We start from the raw sequence: 21,438 nt of genomic DNA, 5'->3' as shown, positions 1-21,438 counted from the left end.
AATCATCAGGGCTGACCTTCCCTCTATTCAGGACTTATACAGGTCTAGAGTCAGGAAAAGAGCAGCTAAAATCTCTGCAGACCCCACACATCCTGCACATAAACTGTTTAGACTTTTACCTTCAGGTCGGCGCTACAGAGCGCAGTCTGCTAAAACTAGCCACTACGGAGGCAGCTTCTTCCCCAGGCCGTTTCTCTCATGAACCCTTGACAGCCAGAGTTCTACAACAACACCATGCATACTTGGACTGACCTCGCATAATATCCCATTGTAAAGTCAATTATATATATGTGTACATTTAAAAAGATATTCTTTATTATTGAGAGCAAGGTGTACCGGAGTCATATTCCTTGTTTGTCTGTACAAACTTGGCAATAAAGCTGATTCTGATTAGGAAAAACACTGCAGGGTGCAGGCAGGTTTTAGCAGATCTTCCAGTTAAAAGATCGAAATATGAACCAATTTCTTTAACAGCAATAAGTTCTAGTAGTTTTAGGTCTATGTGACTAAGAGTAGAACAATCCTACCGTAATCTGAGAGTTTGCAGTAAGCAGGGGCCATATAGACCAGTAATTCAAATCAATCTGCTTTAAGTGTCATCTGATAAGCGACAAGGGTCTATTGTGGTGTAGCTCGCCACCTTGTGGAAAACCATCCTACAACTCTCGCTAACTTCCAATGGCAGCCACTAATTTGTTTAAGCCAAAAATCACAAAAAAACAATGCAGAGAACTTTACTTTATTTTATTACACATTTTGTTACTACACGATTTTAAACAGACAATAGTAAAAACCGACAGATCCAAACTGATTTAAAAACTTTACACGTTCATTGCAATATAACATTTTAGGTACGTTGATTTCACTGGTATGGAAATCAATCTCTGGTCTTCCAGGATACATCATGTAGCCACAGGTCTTCTTGAATTGAAGACTTTGATTCCATTTTGCACTGATGATCGAGCATATTTGGTCAGGAGGGCTCCGGTGGTCTGCTTCTCTCCACAAAGGTCTCTGTATGTAGAGTAGAGAAAGGATTATTCAAATACACCCAAAAGTAAAGAACAAAAAATAAAAACTGAAATTCTTTCATTATATTTGTCAAACAGCAGCCACTAACTGTATGTAAGGCGTGATGTCATCCTCTGTCCACTTCTCTCTGAGCGAGAAGAGGTGATTGAAGCGCTCCACTGTGTCCTCTGGGAGATCTTCCACTCGCAGCAGGCGGATGGTTTCTGGGTGGGAGGTTCGATCCACCAGAGCAACCCCCTGGAAGAATTATAAAGCTGCCAGTACTGAGGTCAGGAAATGAAATGAACTCTTCAAATTCAACAACATGCAGACAAGGCTGAGATAATATTAAGAAGTAAAAACTTAAGTGTGTAATGACCACCAACCAAAACTGTTTTTTTTTATTGAAAAGGCAGTTATTTGTAAGTTTCTTAATATATAAATACAATGCCATGTGAAGTCATGAGAAAAACTAGCATTTATCAAAAACTAGCACTACAGGTCCTTCTCAAAAAATTAGCATATTGTGATAAAGTTCATTATTTTCCATAATGTCATGATGAAAATTTAATATTCATATATTTTAGATTCATTGCACACTAATTGAAATATTTCAGGTCTTTCATTGTCGTAATACGGATGATTTTAGCATACAGCTCATGAAAACCCAAAATTCCTATCTCACAAAATTAGCATATTTCATCCGACCAATAAAAGAAAAGTGTTTTTAATACAAAAAACTTCAACCTTCAAATAATCATGTACAGTTATGCACTCAATACTTGGTCGGGAATCCTTTTGCAGAAATGACTGCTTCAATGCGGCGTGGCATGGAGGCAATCAGCCTGTGGCACTGCTGAGGTCTTATGGAGGCCCAGGATGCTTCAATAGCGGCCTTTAGCTCATCCAGAGTGTTGGGTCTTGAGTCTCTCAACGTTCTCTTCACAATATCCCACAGATTCTCTATGGGGTTCAGGTCAGGAGAGTTGGCAGGCCAATTGAGCACAGTGATACCATGGTCAGTAAACCATTTACCAGTGGTTTTGGCACTGTGAGCAGGTGCCAGGTCGTGCTGAAAAATGAAATCTTCATCTCCATAAAGCTTTTCAGCAGATGGAAGCATGAAGTGCTCCAAAATCTCGTGATAGCTAGCTGCATTGACCCTGCCCTTGATAAAACACAGTGGACCAACACCAGCAGCTGACACGGCACCCCAGACCATCACTGACTGTGGGTACTTGACACTGGACTTCTGGCATTTTGGCATTTCCTTCTCCCCAGTCTTCCTCCAGACTCTGGCACCTTGATTTCCCGAATGACATGCAGAATTTGCTTTCATCCGAAAAAAGTACTTTGGACCACTGAGCAACAGTCCAGTGCTGCTTCTCTGTAGCCCAGGTCAGGCGCTTCTGCCGCTGTTTCTGGTTCAAAAGTGGCTTGACCTGGGGAATGCGGCACCTGTAGCCCATTTCCTGCACACGCTTGTGCACGGTGGCTCTGGATGTTTCTACTCCAGACTCAGTCCACTGCTTCCGCAGGGCCCCCCAAGGTCTGGAATCGGCCCTTCTCCACAATCTTCCTCAGGGTCCGGTCACCTCTTCTCGTTGTGCAGCGTTTTCTGCCACACTTTTTCCTTCCCACAGACTTCCCACTGAGGTGCCTTGATACAGCACTCTGGGAACAGCCTATTCAGTTCAGAAATTTCTTTCTGTGTCTTACCCTCTTGCTTGAGGGTGTCAATAGTGGCCTTCTGGACAGCAGTCAGGTCGGCAGTCTTACCCATGATTGGGGTTTTGAGTGATGAACCAGGCTGGGAGTTTTAAAGGCCTCAGGAATCTTTTGCAGGTGTTTAGAGTTAACTCGTTGATTCAGATGATTAGGTTCATAGCTCGTTTAGAGACCCTTTTAATGATATGCTAATTTTGTGAGATAGGAATTTTGGGTTTTCTTGAGCTGTATGCCAAAATCATCCATATTAAGACAATAAAAGACCTGAAATATTTCAGTTAGTGTGCAATGAATCTAAAATATATGAATGTTAAATTTTCATCATGACATTATGAAAAATAATGAACTTTATCACAATATGATAATATTTTGAGAAGGACCTGTATATTTCAACACAATGCCAGGATGGAAAGACATCAGCAGTGACCTTAAAGAAGCCATTGCTCATGCCCATCAATCTGTAAATGATTATAAGGCCATTTCTAAACTATATAAAGTCCTTCGTTATAAAGACAGGATAAACTGGACACAGTTGCCATTCTACCTGGTAGTGGAGCTCTCAGCAGATATTTTCAAACTCAAGGAAAATGCAAAACCCAAAAGCTTTATCGGGAGAGACCGATAAAGTTACACTGAGAAAAAAAAACTATGGAGTTTTTGCAGGTAAAGGGTATTTTTCCAGCTATAAGAGATCACCTTTAACTGGTCCAGTCTGGTACTCATGCCCTCTGGGACACTCTGCTGCCAGACGTACTGAAACTCCTTCAGGTTGAACTTGACAACATTCTGCAGCAACATTAGCGCCAGGCCCCAACACACCTTATCCTCATGCAATGCATAGAACACCTCGCCTGTGCAGACCAAATAAAGTAGGAATAAAAACAAATATGTTAGTATAGAAAATCACCAGTAAATAAATGAAATGCTCCAGTCTCAGTTGCATTTTCCCAGATTATTTACCATTTTCAGAGTAGCGTTTTCCATAGCAGTTTAAACAGTGCTCAATCATCTCCCTGTGAACAAAGACGACGTTGGAGTTTGCATTTGGCTGAGTTAAGACATAATAAACCTTACAGCACATACTCAGAAAGCCAACGAAACCTTTCATTAAAAGCAAATCTCCAAATCCATCTGACAATAATCTGTATTTCCTCACCTGGGCTCCAGTGGACCCAGCTCCTCCACACTTGTTTGAAGGGAGACCTTGTTGAAGGACCATGACTCAGAATCCACCAGCTGGGTCACGTGACCGAGAAGCTTCATCTCATAGTCGAAGTCCAGCACACGCCAGTATCCTGTAGGGAAGAAAGATGCATTTTAGGTAGGTACCTATCAACGAAATCAACGTAAACACTCAGGAATCCTAAAGCCTATATAACATTGTTTACCTTCTATCTGACAGGCGTGGATGGTCTCCATGTGGGTCTTTAATTCCTCCTCACTGGCCTGAATCCTCTCTAATAGATCCTCCATTGTGTACTGTCAACAGAACAAACCATTTACTGACAGCTACAAAAACAGGGCTGCTTGTTAGTAATTCCCCTAAGAGATATTTAACTATAATGATAATATTCACCTTGTTCTCTGTGTTCTCTTCTTGTTCCCCTAATGTAGGTCCTTCATAAGGATTTTCCATTAAAAGCTTCTTCAGCTTTTTCAGTTTAGGTCTCTGTTTCCTCAACTCCCAGTAACTGTTACAGAACCCCCAAACCTGAGACAGAGGCAGGAAAAGAACATGTATTAATATGGTCTAAAGGAGTGTCTTTATAAATAAAGATGTCACTGAAATATTCATTTATTTGAGTAATTCGACTCCAAAAGTATAACTCATATGTTATTTAGATTTATACACAAGGGGCGATATATTTCAAGCTTATATTTCTGTTATTTTGCAGGATGGTTGGTTATGACAGCTTTCTCTAACCAAGCAAAATGGTTAAAAGTTGAGTGGAAGGAAGAAATGTAGTTAAAAAAAAAATGCATGAGCAACAGGGATAACTGCAATGTTGAGATTCTATATAATGAGTCTTATATTTGGAAGGGATTGAGCAAGAGAAATAAATTTTTCAATTATAATTTATGTCATATTATGTGATTTCTGAATTAATTAGCAGATTGTTGGCTGCTAAAAGCTATTTTCATGTGAGATTTCAATACCTGAGTGTGCACCACATGAAAGCTGTCCTGGTTGTCGGTTAGTTGATCTGGTGTTCTGCCGCCGGGTACAAACAGCAGCAGGTTGGATGTGTCGGCTATTTTCAAGTCATAGGTCTTATTGCTGCTACAAAGCACTGCGCGCTCCTCTTTATCCCCCCGAATAACAAGACTGGCAACAAGAAAATATTGGTTTAGGTACATTTGACCATCCTAAATTTAATTTGATGATCTTCTCAATCAAAGTGGATTTCAAACATACTTTAATGGAGCATTGTTTGTCACCAACATATGTACACCGAACAAGGCTGGGTAATGAAGTCTGGATTTCCTTTGCAGCATTTCATAAAATGGAAGTTTTTAAAAGCACAATGAAGGGAGAAATTGACTAAGCGAATTCTGCTGTTTTTGGGACAATGACATCACAAGAGGCACAAGAATCAAGCTTGTATTAGCAAGATCTATGGTGGACAAGCGACTTTTGATCAAATTCATTAAAGATTCTGAAGCATATTAATTGTATTTGTGTGCTTAAGGTAGGTTGTTTAGGTGGGACTAACTAATAGGATTGGGCTCATTATAAATCTATTTTTGTAAGATGCAGGTGATGCAGCAGTACTGCCAGAAACATGGAGAGGGCTTGAAAATCATCGACCAGACCATATGGATTTTATAACAACTTGGCTCAACTTGATAGCCGATAGCTTTTCCTCCTAATGAACTTCTTCCATGTTTCCTTGATGCCAAATTTGAATAAAATTCATGCTTCAGTTCTTACATTTGACTCAAATAAATACAAGTAAACATATTTGAAGCAAGAATTTGATTAGAAAACCTGAAAATAAGGAAGAAAAACAACCATTAGGCAAATGTACCTCTTGTAAAGAGCTCAGATCATTAAGGAAGCTGGTTTCTGGAAGGTCAGATTTGATCTTGACTAAATAACTATTTATAAAAGCAAATAGAAAAACAATTTCAAAAACGGACAATAGGTGAGAAACCACACCTAAATTGAGATTGACCGATTTGACAGAGTAAAAAAGTCTGACTAGTCGCTTTAAACTTGTAGAAAACTGATAAATGATTCTTGAAAACTTTCAAATGTAAATTTTTGGAGGCAAATTGCTTAGCTTCCTCAAAAACGTCCCTGTTAAGTAGGTTTTAACTGTAGTTAAAAATCTGGATTCCAGACTGGTGGTAGGTTAGAGGCATGTTACTGATGGTAACCATGACTCTATGAAACCTTGAAATAGATCAGAGCTTATTTTGTCAAAAGGTTAAAACGTGCTATGAATACAAACATACGGTTCAGACTCACTACCTTTCTCCAGCTTCTATATGTTTGCACAGCGTTTCATCCAGCTCCATCAGGCAGTAGTCTGCAGATGACACATTGTCTCCAAATGATAAACATTGGACAGCTGGGAGTAAATCTTCCTCTTTCAGTTTGGCGATCTCCAGCGTGGCCTGCACCTCCTCTAAGCTCCTCATTTTCGGTGAATGCTTTGCGACAGAAGCTGAAGAAAGAAGTCGTTGCTAATGTTACTTTCTCGGTGCTGTCTGCCAGATTTCCCCGCTCTCCCGTTCAGTCGCGGACAGGAAGTGAGGTAACCACCACCGGTGTTACACCGAATTCTGCGACCATCGGATGTTTTGACTCCAGAGGGCGCTGTTGCTTTCTGTACGTCACTGACGACAGTGACATCGGCTGCTTGATTTCAGACCATGTAATGTTCCTTGATGGAACAATCGAGCCATTTAAACAGGAGGATATATATTTACATGGGGGTTTGGGTGGTTGATTGTGTGATCATTTGTATTGTTTATGATTATTTTACATTGCTATTTTTATGGCTGCTACCTTGAACATTACCTGTAAAAGAGATTTTAATCTTAATCGGACTTCCTGGTAAATAAAGATAAATAAAAATAATATCGATGTAAGGAAATTGATCTGGTGTTCACCTGCAGAAGGTGACTTTTCTCCGTTTGTCCAGGTTTTCATAAATAACAGGACATTTATCCAGTACAATTTACCTGGAAAAAAAAAAAATTCCGAGAGAAAAAAGAAATAAAGAGGTACAATAACACGGTTGCATATTTTGTTGATTTAGTTCGTTTTTTTTTTTTTTTTTATTGGCTGGAGTCTCAACACCCCACATCTTTACTTGACATTATTTGCCAACTCTGCCTTGCAAAACATATCCGAATCTTTCAGATTCTCAGAAGGCTTTTCTTGTCCACATTGCTCTTTACATGACCCCATAAATATTCTGACACATTTAAGATCTAGACTCTTGTTTTCCTTTTAATAAAGCCATTCTGTTGTTGATTTGGATGTATGATGCTAAAAAATGTAATCCCTTTCTAGCGGACACCTGAAGGTTTTGGAGTAGAAATGACTGGCAAATGGAAATTTACCAGTTGTTTGCTTTTGTTTTGATTTTTGAAATTTAAATACAAGCTAAATGTGTTGTCCTGGCGTTGTATTTTTGTCCAATAAAACAAACATAGATGAAAAAATGAGTATGAGTAAAAGTAGTTTTATTTACGTGCCTGATATTAAAAAACAAATTGAACTGTAGATGCTGCTGGAACGAATGAAAACAAGACACGTGTTTAATCCGAGAGAAATTGTTAGACGGACCGTGTCTCACATTGCTTTGGGGGGTCAAATGTTTTGAGGATATTGGTGTAGCATCGAATCGAATAAGATGTCAAGTTTCTCCAGATCTGCTCAGGTAATTTATCGTTAATATTATCACTGTAGTCTCTATATGATTTAAACGCAACATATGACGTCACGTACGTGTGATGTTAGTTGAGCGTTGCTATGGAACGAGCCGCAGTGCTAGTGACGAGCTAACAAACCAGCTCTGCCTGCGTTTGTTGGTGAAGTAGTATACCCGCTAAAGTGTTTTATACCTTTCACATTATGCTGTCATATATCAGGTGCATTTAACTTGAACTGTATATGAAGTGGCCATTTGTCAAAATCTTTTCAAAACTTTGATACGTAACTGTTGTCGAGTTGTTAGTGTTTTAAAAATAGATGTTCACTCAGATTTATTTAAATAAAAACAGGCAAAGACAGTTAAAACTTGTTTTAAGTCGTTCTAAAAGTAATTTAAGAAGCATAAGGAAAACAACTGGCAATCAGAATTGCATAGACCAAAATGACAAAAATTATTACATTTGTGGGAAACATAAATTTAAAGGTCAATAAAAATAAAAAATACAATACTTCAAATCTAATTTTAATACAGATTAGTTTTAAAAATGTACTAAGAGTAATAAGAGTAAAACATGTCTATTTAAAATCTAACTCAAGAAGATTCAGTTTAATTGGAACAATGTGAATCATCTTCAGGTCACCCAATGCAGAAGCGAGGACTGAAATATTAAAAATTTAAGTTTTAGTTCTGATTTTTGAGATAATTAAAAATCTACTAACCAGACAAAATGGGGATTTTTTTGGGAAATTATAGAGTAAAAAACATGTCTGACAAATAGGATGAACTATGACCATTGGGAGATTTATAAGTGAAAGGTTCTTAAACAGCAATCCCAAATTTAGCAGGTAGCCCTTTAGAAGCTTTAAAATTGGTGCGATGTGTGTTGTCTTATGTTACTCATTGAAAAAATGAACTCAAAGAACTTTATTCTAATATTTTTATTCTGTATTTGTTGTTTTAAAATGTCTTCATTAGAGGGATTGTATATAGGTTTGTCCCATTATTCTGTTCTCATTTTGCCATTTTGCCCCCTTATAGCAATGGGCCACCTTTGCCCGATCCTGGTTCCTCATTGATGCCAGGATGCAGCCGCCTGGCAAGATCGCAACCATGTGTTCTGTCAGATTACAGGGGAAGCACAAGCCTATCTACCATGCTCTCAGTGAGTAAAGGCCCTGTCCGAGGCAGGGGATTCTTTTATCGGCCACAGCTGTAACTGTAACGCCTATATAACCCTCACACAACTTGGAAACTACAGTTTTCTTTGTGAAATGCCAACAATCTGCCCTTAAATTTATTGAAGTTTAAAATAGCCAGAAGATGGCAGCAGTGGACTAATTAAAACATTTCATTTGTTATAAAATGTAATTTGTAATACAATAAAAAGGCTCAATTTAGGCAAATCTCAAAGTCTGATTAGTCTTTGTTGGTTTTTCTTAATGCCGCAAACGCTTCTTAAAATTTAACTACCAATATTTTTAATAGATTTTTCTTAAAGTCACATTCTAATCTGGATATATAAGTAACGCTTGCAGTTTGTTTAAAAAAAGTCTAAATATATCAATCAGGAGATGCATTGATATTAATATTTTTATTGTAAAATCTGTGCTCTTTGATTCTTTAATCACAGAAGCATTTATATACTTACATTTCTGTGAGGTTAAATATTTAGTAGCTTTAAAACAACTCAAAAAGTCTGTCATTAAAATAAATTTAGCTGGATATTTTTAGTGCAACCTGGATCAGCAGATAAAATGAGCCTCCTTTAATTGGATGAACTGGCGGCTTGTGTTGCAGTTGCCTATGTTGCATTCGCTTTGGTCAGAGATGTATATTTAGATGTAGGTTCTGCTAATAGGAACTGCATATACTTACTGATATTTGTATACTGATTAAGAGCTTTGTAAAGCATAAACATAGGTTGAAACAGCACTGCTTAAGTGCTGAGAGTTTGAATGATAGTTTTTTTAACAGCTATATCTGACAGTTCCTGAAAACAAAAGTCATCAGTTTTAGGCATATGAACAAAGTGAAATATGATGAAGATCAATTACCTTCATTAGCTTTTATGAGTCGTTCTTTGATATTTAGGCAAAATGAGAATCTTTAATCCCCTGCCAAACAGTGACTTTATTTTGTTAAACTGTTATTCATGAAACGGTCAGCTGGAGAAACAAACCAACCAACACAAAACACTCTGATCTGTTCACAGGTGACTGCGGTGATCACGTCGTGGTGATAAACAGCAAACATGTAGCTTTCTCGGGGAACAAATGGGAGCAGAAAGTCTACTCATCACATACAGGGTAAATTTGATTTCACTGCTAATTTCTATCTATCCTGTGATTCTCATTTCTATTTCGTCCCTGTAAACCGACTGTTTCATACTTGTACATGCGCTTAAATCACATCAGTTTATTTTTCTAGTTGAGTATTTTCATAAATCATAGAGAGAAATTGTCATAAATGCTTAAACTTAGCATTTTAGCTCACGTGGAGCTGTTTACAGCACCAATAATATCGTTTACAATTTCCATGTAATTTATTTGCATTACAGTTGATGTTTGAATTAAGTCCATATTTTCTTAAAACACTTCCTGTGAAAGTTATTTTTTGTTGTTTAATTAATGAAAACAGCACTGCTCAGACCAGGAAATGTTAGCTAGATGTGCCTTGTTTTACTTCTTTCATTCTGTGATGCACTTTTGTCCCTGCTAGACCCCAGTCTTGTTTAGTTGGAGAAATGATCATATATATATCATATAAAGCTGCTTGTTATTACTGTCACACCGTGTCCAGCAGTGTCTTGCAAAAATATTCATATTACTTGATCCTTTTCAAATCATGTTGCAACCAGAAGCTGCAACATATTTTGTTTTTTTAGATATTTTCTTTGGTAGACCAAGCAAAGCAACACAGAACTATGAAGTTAAAGGAAATGATATATTGGACAACTAATAGTTGCTGTCAACAGATTTTCCCAGCTGAGCAGTGGATCTCTGCAGCTCTACCATGTTACCATCGGCCCCTTGGCTATTTGTTTGATTAACGTTCTTTTTGCCAGTGCTGTCAGTATTAGGTGGACCGCCTTGTTATGATAGGTATATACTAGTTGTGCATTATACTTTTCATTTTTGAAAAATGGGTGCTTTAAACTTCTCTACATCTTTCTCCCTGACCGGTCTTCTGCAATCTTTGGTCTTCACGATGCTGTTTGTTCACTGATATTGTAAATCAAACCTCTGAGGGCTTTACAGAACAGCTGGATTTACACACACAGAAATGGTACTCATTGATTTAGTGACTTCTGAAGAGCAATTGGTTGCACTGAATTTCACTTCAGGGTAAAGGGGAAGGAAACCCTTTCTAGATTTTTATTTGTCAAAAGGTTTAACAACTATGTGTCTAACCCTTCCACTTCATAACTGTCGACTACTAAAATGTGATTGAATACTTCGTGGCACTTTAAGACTCTGTAAAACTGACACAGCTTTGTTATCTTTTTAAAGGTTTCCTGGTGGATTTAAACAAGTCACAGCTGCTCAGCTTCACCATAAGGACCCAAAAGCGGTGAGCTGCGTCGCTAACTCTGCATTCTGATGCTTGTGTTATGCAGACTAAATTCTAAACGTTCAGAAATGTCAGCCCAGGATACCTTGCACCGCCTTCTTTTTTCGTATTCTGCATTTTTGATTTTTGACCCACACACACACACACACACACACACACACACACACACACACACACACACACACACACACACAGATTAGTACAATACCCACGTTTGGCAGATTCAAGGAAGGGGTGCCATTCCCTGATCTGACACTTATCCCCTTTTTCCAATGGGCTGCTAGTGCATATTAATAAGTGATGCAGGAGAGTGGGATTAGATGGTAGTGGATTTGCGTATTTTCTGAAACTCTTGTCAGGTTTAGTCTAACACCAAAGCTTCAGGTTCTTTTTGCATATTCATGGTCCCAGGATTATTCTTTATGTTAAACGTGATGCCAGACTGCTTGTGATATAACACTAATTATTTTATACATACATTAAACACATCAGTATTACCTTCTATGTCCCTTTTATGAAACACAGGAACCATAATGTGAAATGGTCTATTTCTGAGGCTATAAGGTTTTAAATTTCTCATGCTCAGTTTCTCATGATTTGCTTTAAAACGCCGGTGTCGCTTCTTAAATTAATCTTACGACTAAACTGAGAACGTGCACGCCTAAAATATCTGTTCATTTTGTTTTGTTTTAATGAAAAACCAGAAGTCCAAAGTCATAATTTTATGTTTGGCTGATCTTTTATAAGGCACCAGCTGGAAATCTAGGTACAACAGTAGCTTTTGAAAAGCTATTTCTTTAAAACAGTAAAAAAAACAACAATCTGTCATACTGTCCTAAAGTTTATAGTCAAGTTTTTTTCTTTTTTGTCAAACATATTCTGTCCTGACAGCTTACTCACACAGTATGGTGGGTCCGGTTGCCGTATGTACGGTGCTGGGGCAGATTTGCTTTACAAAAGGAGGGTTATTTATTCCCTGTTGCATATTTGACTTCTATAAATTTAAAGCCACGACAGTAAAGATACAAAGATGACGTGTCTGTGTCCACTAGAGCTGTCAAATCTCAGTCATCATCACAATTTCCATATGTGCAATTTCTCAATCACAAAAACCTGCTTTAATGCAATATTTGTTAGGCTGTGATATTTAAGGTGCAATGCATTCAGTATATTTGGCCACTTGATCTTTCCTGGAGTTTTTTTTCCACACCTAATATGATGCTTAGTGGCAGAGTTGTCATAATGATAGAATCACAATATTGAAAAATATCATTAATGTGTTTTGTTAAATGTGTGTAGCTCTAGTGCAGTCTGCATGGCCCTGACCGACGCTGCCTTATTTTCCTCTTGTTTTGTAAGACAAATCCTGCTGTTTGGAAATATTATACCCATAACTGTTGTTTAGATTGCAGGCTCTACATGAAGATGGTTATAACAGCTTGTATTTTGTGTTTTTATATGAAGAGCTGAGCAACAGGTTATCGATAAAATTATTATACCAGAAATAATTAATAAATTACCAGCAGTGGGACTAACTAATGTTTTCCTGTTTTTTAATAAAAAAGAATTAGATCATTTTGGATTCTTTTTTTTGTTAAAATCTTTTCATGTAAATATAGTGAAGCGTGGCTCTGACCCCGACCCATGCCTAGCCCTTACTAGAAACTTCTGTACAGGTCCTTCTCAAAATATTAGCATATTGTGATAAAGTTCATTATTTTCCATAATGTCATGATGAAAATTTAACATTCATATATTTTAGATTCATTGCACACTAACTGAAATATTTCAGGTCTTTTATTGTCTTAATACGGATGATTTTGGCATACAGCTCATGAAAACCCAAAATTCCTATCTCACAAAATTAGCATATTTCATCCGACCAATAAAAGAAAAGTGTTTTTAATACAAAAAACGTCAACCTTCAAATAATCATGTACAGTTATGCACTCAATACTTGGTCGGGAATCCTTTTGCAGAAATGACTGCTTACAATGCGGCGTGGCATGGAGGCAATCAGCCTGTGGCACTGCTGAGGTCTTATGGAGGCCCAGGATGCTTCGATAGCGGCCTTTAGCTCATCCAGAGTGTTGGGTCTTGAGTCTCTCAACGTTCTCTTCACAATATCCCACAGATTCTCTATGGGGTTCAGGTCAGGAGAGTTGGCAGGCCAATTGAGCACAGTGATACCATGGTCAGTAAACCATTTACCAGTGGTTTTGGCACTGTGAGCAGGTGCCAGGTCGTGCTGAAAAATGAAATCTTCATCTCCATAAAGCTTTTCAGCAGATGGAAGCATGAAGTGCTCCAAAATCTCCTGATAGCTAGCTGCATTGACCCTGCCCTTGATAAAACACAGTGGACCAACACCAGCAGCTGACACGGCACCCCAGACCATCACTGACTGTGGGTACTTGACACTGGACTTCTGGCATTTCCTTCTCCCCAGTCTTCCTCCAGACTCTGGCACCTTGATTTCCAAATGACATGCAGAATTTGCTTTCATCCGAAAAAAGTACTTTGGACCACTGAGCAACAGTCCAGTGCTGCTTCTCTGTAGCCCAGGTCTGGGGAATGCGGCACCTGTAGCCCATTTCCTGCACAAGCCTGTGCACGGTGGCTCTGGATGTTTCTACTCCAGACTCAGTCCACTGCTTCCGCAGGTCCCCCAAGGTCTGGAATCGGCCCTTCTCCCCAATCTTCCTCAGGGTCCGGTCACCTCTTCTCGTTGTGCAGCGTTTTCTGCGACACTTTTTCCTTCCCACAGACTTCCCACTGAGGTGCCTTGATACAGCACTCTGGGAACAGCCTATTCGTTCAGAAATGTCTTCTGTGTCTTACCCTCTTGCTTGAGGGTGTCAATAGTGGCCTTCTGGACAGCAGTCAGGTCGGCAGTCTTACCCATGATTGGGGTTTTGAGTGATGAACCAGGCTGGGAGTTTTAAAGGCCTCAGGAATCTTTTGCAGGTGTTTAGAGTTAACTCGTTGATTCAGATAATTAGGTTCATAGCTCGTTTAGAGACCCTTTTAATGATATGTTAATTTTGTGAGATAGGAATTTTGGGTTTTCATGAGCTGTATGCTAAAATCATCCGTATTAAGATAATAAAAGACCTGAAATATTTCAGTTAGTGTGCAATGAATCTAAAATATATGAATGTTAAATTTTCATCATGACATTATGGAAAATAATGAACTTTATCACAATATGCTAATATTTTGAGAAGGACCTGTATATGCTTCTCAGAGGAATCTAAGCACCCCAGCAGCTGCTCCTCCAAATGTTCCTCATTGTCCTGATTTGATGCTAAACAAAAACAGGCCCTGGTCAGAATCATTTAACACTCGGCTGCAACAACAGCCGTTCATGCAGGTAGTGTAAGCAAATAAAAATCCCATAGAAATTGCTCCTGTCCGGTGGGAAGCATTGGGATCAGGTGAACGACCTGTTCCGGTCTGTAGATGACGGTCTCGGAGGAGGCATTGAGTCGGCTGCTGGCTCTGCTGCTGATGCAGGTTTTAGACGGGGGAGTCCTGCCGGTGATCGAGTTGAAGTGAAGTTTGGAGGCGAGGCGGGAGACGTGGAAATAACACAGGAGAACAGCTTGTCAGCACTGCGTCTGTCCATTGTCTCTCTCCAGAACCTTAGTCTAGTTAGGCCCGTCCAAGTCATGTAAGCCTCCTCGCCTTACAAAATATGGTTTCATTTTAGAAGTAAACATAGGAAAAACATATATGTAGAGTTGCTAGAGACTGTTATTGGAATGTCATTGTTTGCATTTTGTCCTTCTTCCCTGCAGGTTGTGAGGCTGGCGGTGTATGGGATGCTGCCTCGAAATTTGCACCGGCGCACAATGATGCAACGATTGCACATCTTTCCTGAGGATGTGAGTCCCCTCGCCTCATGTCTCTGAGTTGTAACAATGTGCATTCCTACTGTAAGAGTTTTGTTTTCCATAAATCTCATAACTTTTGGAGGAAGTCCTTTTCTTTTTGTTTGGTCCTGCAGACACTGGGAGCACCTTTTACGCTACACTGATGACTATTTTACAAAATCAAAGATTTTCTTTGTGTTGCAGTTTTAGATTTTTTGTAGCCAATAGTTTATTTAAAATATGTAAACAAGTCCCCTTTCTCCTTCCACACACCAGTTACTACATTTCTCAGGTATCCACCTAAACTGGGACCTGTGTTGTTTTTGGTTTCACAGCGAGCATCTCCAGGTAAACTAAACGGATCACCCGACCCGAGCCTTTCCACAGCTCTCATAGCTTTGTTCTCACTACACGATGCTCTGCAAAAACCATTGAAATCTCTTTGCACCCTGATCAGAATCAGAAGTGAGCAGAAAATTAGCTGTGCTCTGCTGAGCTAAGCTGGGATGTAGCTAAAGGGACTAATTACATCCCTCTGGGGGTTGTGTAGACCAGAACAGAGCTGCAGGGAAGTTTACTGCTGCACTGGACAGCTAAGACTATGCAAGGTTCAATGTCTGCAAATTGGTTTAAGGTCTGGGAAAGCATGGCACAAGAAAACAGGTGTATGGAAACATTTGTATTTCCAAGTTCTCTGTCCTATTGTTTAACAACTTGTATCCATCTGAACATCTTACCAGCCACCGCCACTGATGCTTCACATTACCTTAATGAGTTTAATGCAGAGTTGTTAAGAAGAGGCATCAGACATCAGTTTTTAAAACCCTGGTTTCTTCAAGTGGTGTTAACCGCACTGTTTTTGTTTATTTTATTTAGTTAATGTTTGCATGTGTGACAGCACAGCATTAAATTAGGTCCAGAAGTTAGCAGCCAATGTTAGCTGCTGACGGCCTCTCTGAACTCTGTCACTGTCTGCAGTGTAATCTACAATTCAGAGCATTCAGCAGTGTGTTTTTTTTTTTTTTTTACACTTCTTGGAAGTTTGGAGGTTTTTTGATTGCTGCTGAACTCTTGCCTGCTCCTTAAATGAACCCGTAGGCATACTGGCATCTGTATTGAATAACAATGAGACCGTTAACACTAGAGACTAATGGACCCTGATGCTTTCTTCAAGTCTTGTGTAGAATATCTGATCTACTTATGTGGTAGAATTGATGGCCTTTTTCTTTTCACACCCTCCTTGTTGTTTCCTCCTTTCTGAGTTTTATGGCCTAAAAAAACGTTGTCCCTCTCCTGCGTAGGACTTGCCAGATGACATTCGAGCCAATCTGACAGAGGAGCTTCCTCAGCCCAGAGAAATCCCCAGGAAGCTCAGCGAGTACACTCAGGAGGAGATCGACGCCTTCCCCAGGCTGTGGATCCCGTATGTAGATGCCCTCAGTCATTTATTTGTGTCTAAAACTTGGCACCCATAACAATCACAGCTTTTTATATGGCATTCCCTCTAAAGAACCTGAGCACCAGTGATGAAAATCACTTTGAAATAAGTTGTGTGTCATTGATGATAAAGTCTCAGAAAGGTAACCGCCCCTTTGATTCAGTATGTCTATTAGTTGCTCTGATATCTTAGTGTTTTGTCAACTTGTGGACTTTAAGTGATGTATTTCTGACCATCAGAGCAACTGCAGTGTTTTGCACCAGAAATTAAAGCTTTTTTTGTCACATTACAACCACAGATTCAAATGTATTTTATTGGGATTTTATGTGATAAATTGGCACAGTGTAGATCATAAGTGTGAAGTGGATGGAAAATTATACTTTTTTTTTTTTTTTTACAAATAAGACCTGAAACATCTGGTTCAGTTCTCAATTGGATTTAGGTCTGGACTTTGACTGGGCCATTCTAACAAGCTATGATCTAAACCATTGTGTTGTAGTTGTGGGTGTACTTTTTTGGTGAACCTCTGCCCACCTTTTTTCCAGTATTACCCTGTGTTTTATTTTGGTTTGTTGTCATATTAAATCCCAATAAGATGCACTGTTGTCTGTGGTGGTTGTGTGACCAATTTCAGCCCTTCGCTAATTTGCACCAGGAAATTGCCATTTTGTCATGTACATGATCTGAGAACACGATTACTTTGTATTACACTGTTTTCAAATTTAATCTGGTTCTGCTCCCAGCTTGGGCCACCTGATGGTAATAAAATGATGACCCCAAATCAAACAGAAATAACCCTTAGGGACCTCCTGCTGGCAGATATTTATCGGTGTCATATAACACATTTTCTTTGCACTGGACTGAGTAGAATGTAGAAAATGACTTTAAATGTACAAAACTAACTGGTGAAATGAGAAACACTCAACAAATTTATAAATAAGGGGTATGAATACTTCTGGAAGGCCTTTTAAGTTTTTATGCACAAGTGTACAAATGGGAGACTGGGATTTCTCAAAGTTATTCTGCTCAGAACTGCCCACCAATGATCAGTCCAGGTGCTCTCACACACACAGCTGTGTGTTGTTTTTGTCCTCCTAAGCAACGGACACTTAAACAGATTCCTGTCAGGAAGCATGCCAGCCACTGTCTTGTGGCTGGTTTGACTTGGACACCGCTCCCCTCCAGCAGAATGACTTAAAGATGGTGTTTTTGTATTTTAACCACAAACACATGTGGGTTGGGGAGCGAATGATTGTCAGCCAGCTTGTGACAGGATATGCATGGCAAACAATGACTGAAACTTGAACTGGTGGCCACTTTATTCATAATAAGGAGTCTGTTGTGCTCTGTTGCATAGAAATAAGCCTTTGTTTCTTATGTAAGTCTTATGTATGTTGGTGTAAGTGCACTTTATGATATTCTAAGCAGCTTTTTAAATGAATGAACACTGATGCACAACCGCAGTATGCTCAGAAAGGGGAGTTTTCCCTGCAGCCTGGAAGCAGTGTGTGTGTGTGTGTATTTGTGTGTGTGAAAGAGAGACATAACATCTGTTGCTTAACATAATCATATTCATGGCTTTTCTGGCTCAAGTATTTTCAGGTTGGAGATTAGACTGACACTGTGACCTGCAGTTTGCTGGCATCGTAATGTCATGCTGGCGCATCCCCCCCCCCCCCCCCCCCCCCGCAACACAGCATCTTCATTCTAACGAGTTAGCCGAGGGCGCTCTCTATTCAACTGCCCAACATGGAGCCCTTGCATTCATTAATCTGCTAATCCATCAGTTTGTCCATCGTTCAGGTCAGGTTCACTGCTCAGTTGCTTAGCACCCAAATATTAATTTAAAAGTCTAGACTCTCCATAATGTTCTAAATATTTCATACATAGAGTAAATGAGATGCTTAACGTTCTTTTATAGAAGTGGAATAGGTACAGTGAGCTTCGAGCACACACTGAAATGCCTCATGCCTTTGTTCAGTGAATGTCATGACATTAGGGGAAGTAAATTGTTATACTTTTGATCTTTGTCACGTGGTTGCTTGCCTCTCCATGCCCCAGCACACGTGACATTTCTTCTCTTCTGGATTTATTTGTTTTCAGACGCCTGTCTCTGGTTTTTCCAGTAAAACAGAGACGGATTGTGCTATCTTCAGGGGCCCCACTGCAGGTTAAAATCAATTACTCAGTCATCAACAGCGACATGAAGTACTGGGCTGCTTCCCTGTGGCATTTCTGCTTTCATTTAAACCATACAGTTTGCCAACTACACAGGTGTTATATTATAGTCCTGGTACAAACAGTGTGTTCATGTGGAGCAGAAGTCACTGCTTCTGCTAGCGTCGCTGCTGCTTTTGTCTTTTCTTGCAAATACACGACTCGAGATCAAACAAAGTATAATTTCCGACTACTTTGTCAAGATCAACGCAAAACTCTAATTCAGGCTGGGATAAAACATTTATTTTTACTATGAAAGAGTATCAATACACCTTGCCTTGCAGTAGTATTCACACCCCATGAGCTTTCCCCCATAATGTCACATTGCATCCACAAACGGTATTTTATTGGGCAATAATCTGGTAGACAACAGTAGGTAGTGCATATTGTGAAGTGGTTGGGAAATAATACATGGTTTTCAAATGATTTTTTTTTGACAAATAAAATCTGGTGTGTGAGGTTTGTATTTTTTTACGCCCTTTTACTCTTCTACATCTTAATAAAATTCACTGTAACCAATTGCCTGCAGAAATCACCTAATTCGAAAAGAATCAACCTGTTTGTAGTTTAATCTCAGTCTAAATGCAGCTGTTCTGTTTAGAAATTTGTTAAAAGACCATTAGTGAACAAACAGCATCATGAAAACCAAGAAACGCAGTAGACGGGTCAGAGAGGAAGTTTTAAACAGGGTTGTAATCTCAGCTTTAAACATCTCATGGAGCACTGTTTAATCATCATCACATCTACCAAGACATGGATGTTCACCTAATCTGATGGGCCTGGTAAGGAGAGCATTAATCAGATAAGAGGCCCATGGTAACTCTGGAGGAGCTGAAGAGATTCGTATACAATTCATATTCATGGCTCACGTTTTATCCTGAAAACTGTATTATTTTCCTATCACTTCACTTTGTGTCAGTCCATCACACAAAAAAAAGCATTAATGTTTGAGGTTGCATCATAGCCAAATGAAAAAGGTCAAGGGACATGATCTGTTTCGCAAGGCACGTATTGGTGTAAATATTTTCTCAAAGCCTTTGGCTTGAACATAATTTACTTTTGTTACATTTGAGCTAAAATGCCTAAATGAAGCGAATCAATGAAGCAAAACCATGTTTCCATTCAGTTTATGTATCGTGTGCATAATACACATTTATACAACACGCCTCTCCTTGATGTCAGAGTGCATGTTCAAGGTGATGAATGAGCCCTCGCTAATTGGGTATTGGCTCAGTGTCGTCATCCAATCAGCTCGTGCGTTCGTTCCGGCTGGCCGACGTGCAGCTATCAAGGTCAAACTAATCCCGGTTTATCTAGGAGACGTATCTCAGCCTCGCACTCTGCCTTACTCATTTTACTCATCAAGTGTGTGTTGTTTGTGTGTGCGCATGTGCAACAGGCTTTAGGTCTCACAGGGTAATTCAGTCATTACCCTTTATTAAACACGTAGTTCATATTCTTTCTGAAAAATGCTGAAGCAGAGGCAAGAGATGATTAGACGAGCCACCTCTATAAAACAAATGCACACATACCACACAAGCAAGCACCCAGACCCCGTATAAACATTACTGCTGTATTTGATAGCAGAGCTATTACATTTTTCCCACGTTGTAACAAAACCCATACAGCATCCGCAGATAAGACCTGTCTGCTGCAATCTCTCAAAATTAAAGGGGGAAAAAAACACAAAAGCGGGATACTGGCTCTAAACTCATTTTGAAAAGCTTAAAAGAAGAAGCGATACGATCTGTCCAGTTTCTCATCTGTTACTTTCTGTCTATTTCCTCAAAGTCGCTCGCAATACTAATGTGTTTTCCTAATGTTTTTTTTCTTTGTAGACCTGAAGACTACAAGATGAAATAAAATCAAAGTTCCTCAGAGCAACTGAAGCTGGATTTTACTATTAAACACAGAAAGCAGCAGGCTTCAAACATTTGTTTGTTTTCATAAAATCCGACTTGTAAATTTACAGTAGAGGTTTCTTTGTTTTCCAAAAACTGCCATCGAATTTTGCCTGGATTCAAAGCACTAAGCCACAACTTCCATGCCAGCAGCAACCACCCGGTCCCCATCACTCTGTTTGTGTAGGGCTGCACACAAAAGCTGTCCATGAGCGGTATTAACCATGACGGAACCACAGCAGAGCTGAATTATCCAGGAACAGCTTGAGATTTCACCACGCGGCACAGCTCCGATCAGAGAAAATCCCATTCTGTGGGTTCTCCTCCAGATTATGCCACCATGAAGCAATCGGACTTGGCCCAGAAACGTGACATCTGTTAGAGCTAGGTTTTTGCCTTTTGGAGGTCTCACACTGAAAGCAATTATTGTGTTCAAGTAATGAGATCAGCATGCTGCGAATGGTGACTGTGGTCGAGACTTGTGTTCTTCTTGTGTTTCAGTCTTGTTTAATTGAACTGTAAAACAGGCTAATGGACCATCTCTTCTAAGCAAAACTGCTTTACATAAATGCTGTAAAATGTTTTTATTGAACCTGTCTTAGACTTATTGTATTTTTGTGGTTTTAAATTCAGAAAAATAAACACATTAATTTGTACCGAAGGGTGCAGTAGTCAAACATGCGGTGTCTCAGTGCTTTTCCACAACCTTTACTATACTATTGTGATTTTATATAATTAGCCCACAAGTACTGCATCATTATAAAGTGAAAGCAAAGTAATACATGAATTTCAAATTGGAATAGATCTCT

General features: G+C 39.3%; 2 protein-coding genes across 6 annotated transcripts; one reads left to right on the top strand and one right to left on the bottom strand.

Moving 5' to 3' along the window:
• Positions 1 to 729: 729 nt before the first annotated feature.
• On the bottom strand, positions 730 to 6,507 carry dscc1 (DNA replication and sister chromatid cohesion 1). 3 transcript variants are annotated; one of them, XM_047361523.1, is made up of 9 exons: positions 6,215 to 6,507; positions 4,897 to 5,065; positions 4,316 to 4,450; positions 4,128 to 4,218; positions 3,896 to 4,034; positions 3,700 to 3,752; positions 3,436 to 3,590; positions 1,121 to 1,295; positions 730 to 1,014 (listed from the first exon to the last, which is right to left on the bottom strand). In XM_047361523.1, exons 1-9 carry the CDS (start codon positions 6,382 to 6,384, stop codon positions 974 to 976), a joined length of 1,128 nt encoding a protein of 375 aa, XP_047217479.1. In that variant the 5' UTR covers positions 6,385 to 6,507; the 3' UTR covers positions 730 to 973. The 3 variants fall into 3 exon arrangements, with proteins under 3 accessions (XP_047217479.1, XP_047217480.1, XP_047217478.1); XM_047361524.1 differs by having other exon boundaries at positions 1,121 to 1,286; XM_047361522.1 differs by having other exon boundaries at positions 1,121 to 1,269; positions 6,215 to 6,506.
• A 971-nt stretch (positions 6,508 to 7,478) lies between these two features.
• mrpl13 (mitochondrial ribosomal protein L13) lies at positions 7,479 to 21,306 on the top strand. Of its 3 annotated transcripts, none has more exons than XM_047360969.1 (7): positions 7,479 to 7,634; positions 8,667 to 8,790; positions 9,841 to 9,934; positions 11,138 to 11,198; positions 14,999 to 15,085; positions 16,375 to 16,496; positions 20,567 to 21,306. In XM_047360969.1, the coding sequence occupies exons 1-7, from the start codon at positions 7,608 to 7,610 to the stop codon at positions 20,589 to 20,591; spliced, it is 540 nt and encodes a 179-aa protein (XP_047216925.1). In that variant the 5' UTR covers positions 7,479 to 7,607; the 3' UTR covers positions 20,592 to 21,306. The 3 variants fall into 3 exon arrangements, with proteins under 3 accessions (XP_047216925.1, XP_047216924.1, XP_047216926.1); XM_047360968.1 differs by lacking the exon at positions 20,567 to 21,306 and adding an exon at positions 18,105 to 18,198; XM_047360970.1 differs by lacking the exons at positions 7,479 to 7,634; positions 20,567 to 21,306 and adding exons at positions 7,707 to 7,801; positions 18,105 to 18,198 and having other exon boundaries at positions 8,666 to 8,790.
• Positions 21,307 to 21,438: the final 132 nt, after the last annotated feature.

Source organism: Girardinichthys multiradiatus, chromosome 3 (genome assembly GCF_021462225.1).
Source record: "Girardinichthys multiradiatus isolate DD_20200921_A chromosome 3, DD_fGirMul_XY1, whole genome shotgun sequence".
NCBI classification, from domain to species: domain Eukaryota; kingdom Metazoa; phylum Chordata; class Actinopteri; order Cyprinodontiformes; family Goodeidae; genus Girardinichthys; species Girardinichthys multiradiatus.
Note: the sequence above shows the minus strand (reverse complement) of the source record. Positions and strands in the feature narration are given on the sequence as shown.

Coding starts and splice junctions, on each gene's coding strand:
- dscc1 (XM_047361522.1), bottom strand. CDS start 6,384: ATGAGGAGCTTAGAGGAGGTGCAGGCCACGCTGGAGATCGCCAAACTG. Junction 5,066..6,214: donor CATATAGAAGCTGGAGAAAG/GTAGTGAGTCTG, acceptor TCTTGTTGCCAG/TCTTGTTATTCGGGGGGATA. Junction 3,591..3,699: donor AAAACGCTACTCTGAAAATG/GTAAATAATCTG, acceptor TGGTCTGCACAG/GCGAGGTGTTCTATGCATTG.
- mrpl13 (XM_047360968.1), top strand. CDS start 7,608: ATGTCAAGTTTCTCCAGATCTGCTCAG. Junction 9,935..11,137: donor GTCTACTCATCACATACAGG/GTAAATTTGATT, acceptor ATCTTTTTAAAG/GTTTCCTGGTGGATTTAAAC. Junction 16,497..18,104: donor TTCCCCAGGCTGTGGATCCC/GTATGTAGATGC, acceptor TTCTGGCTCAAG/TATTTTCAGGTTGGAGATTA.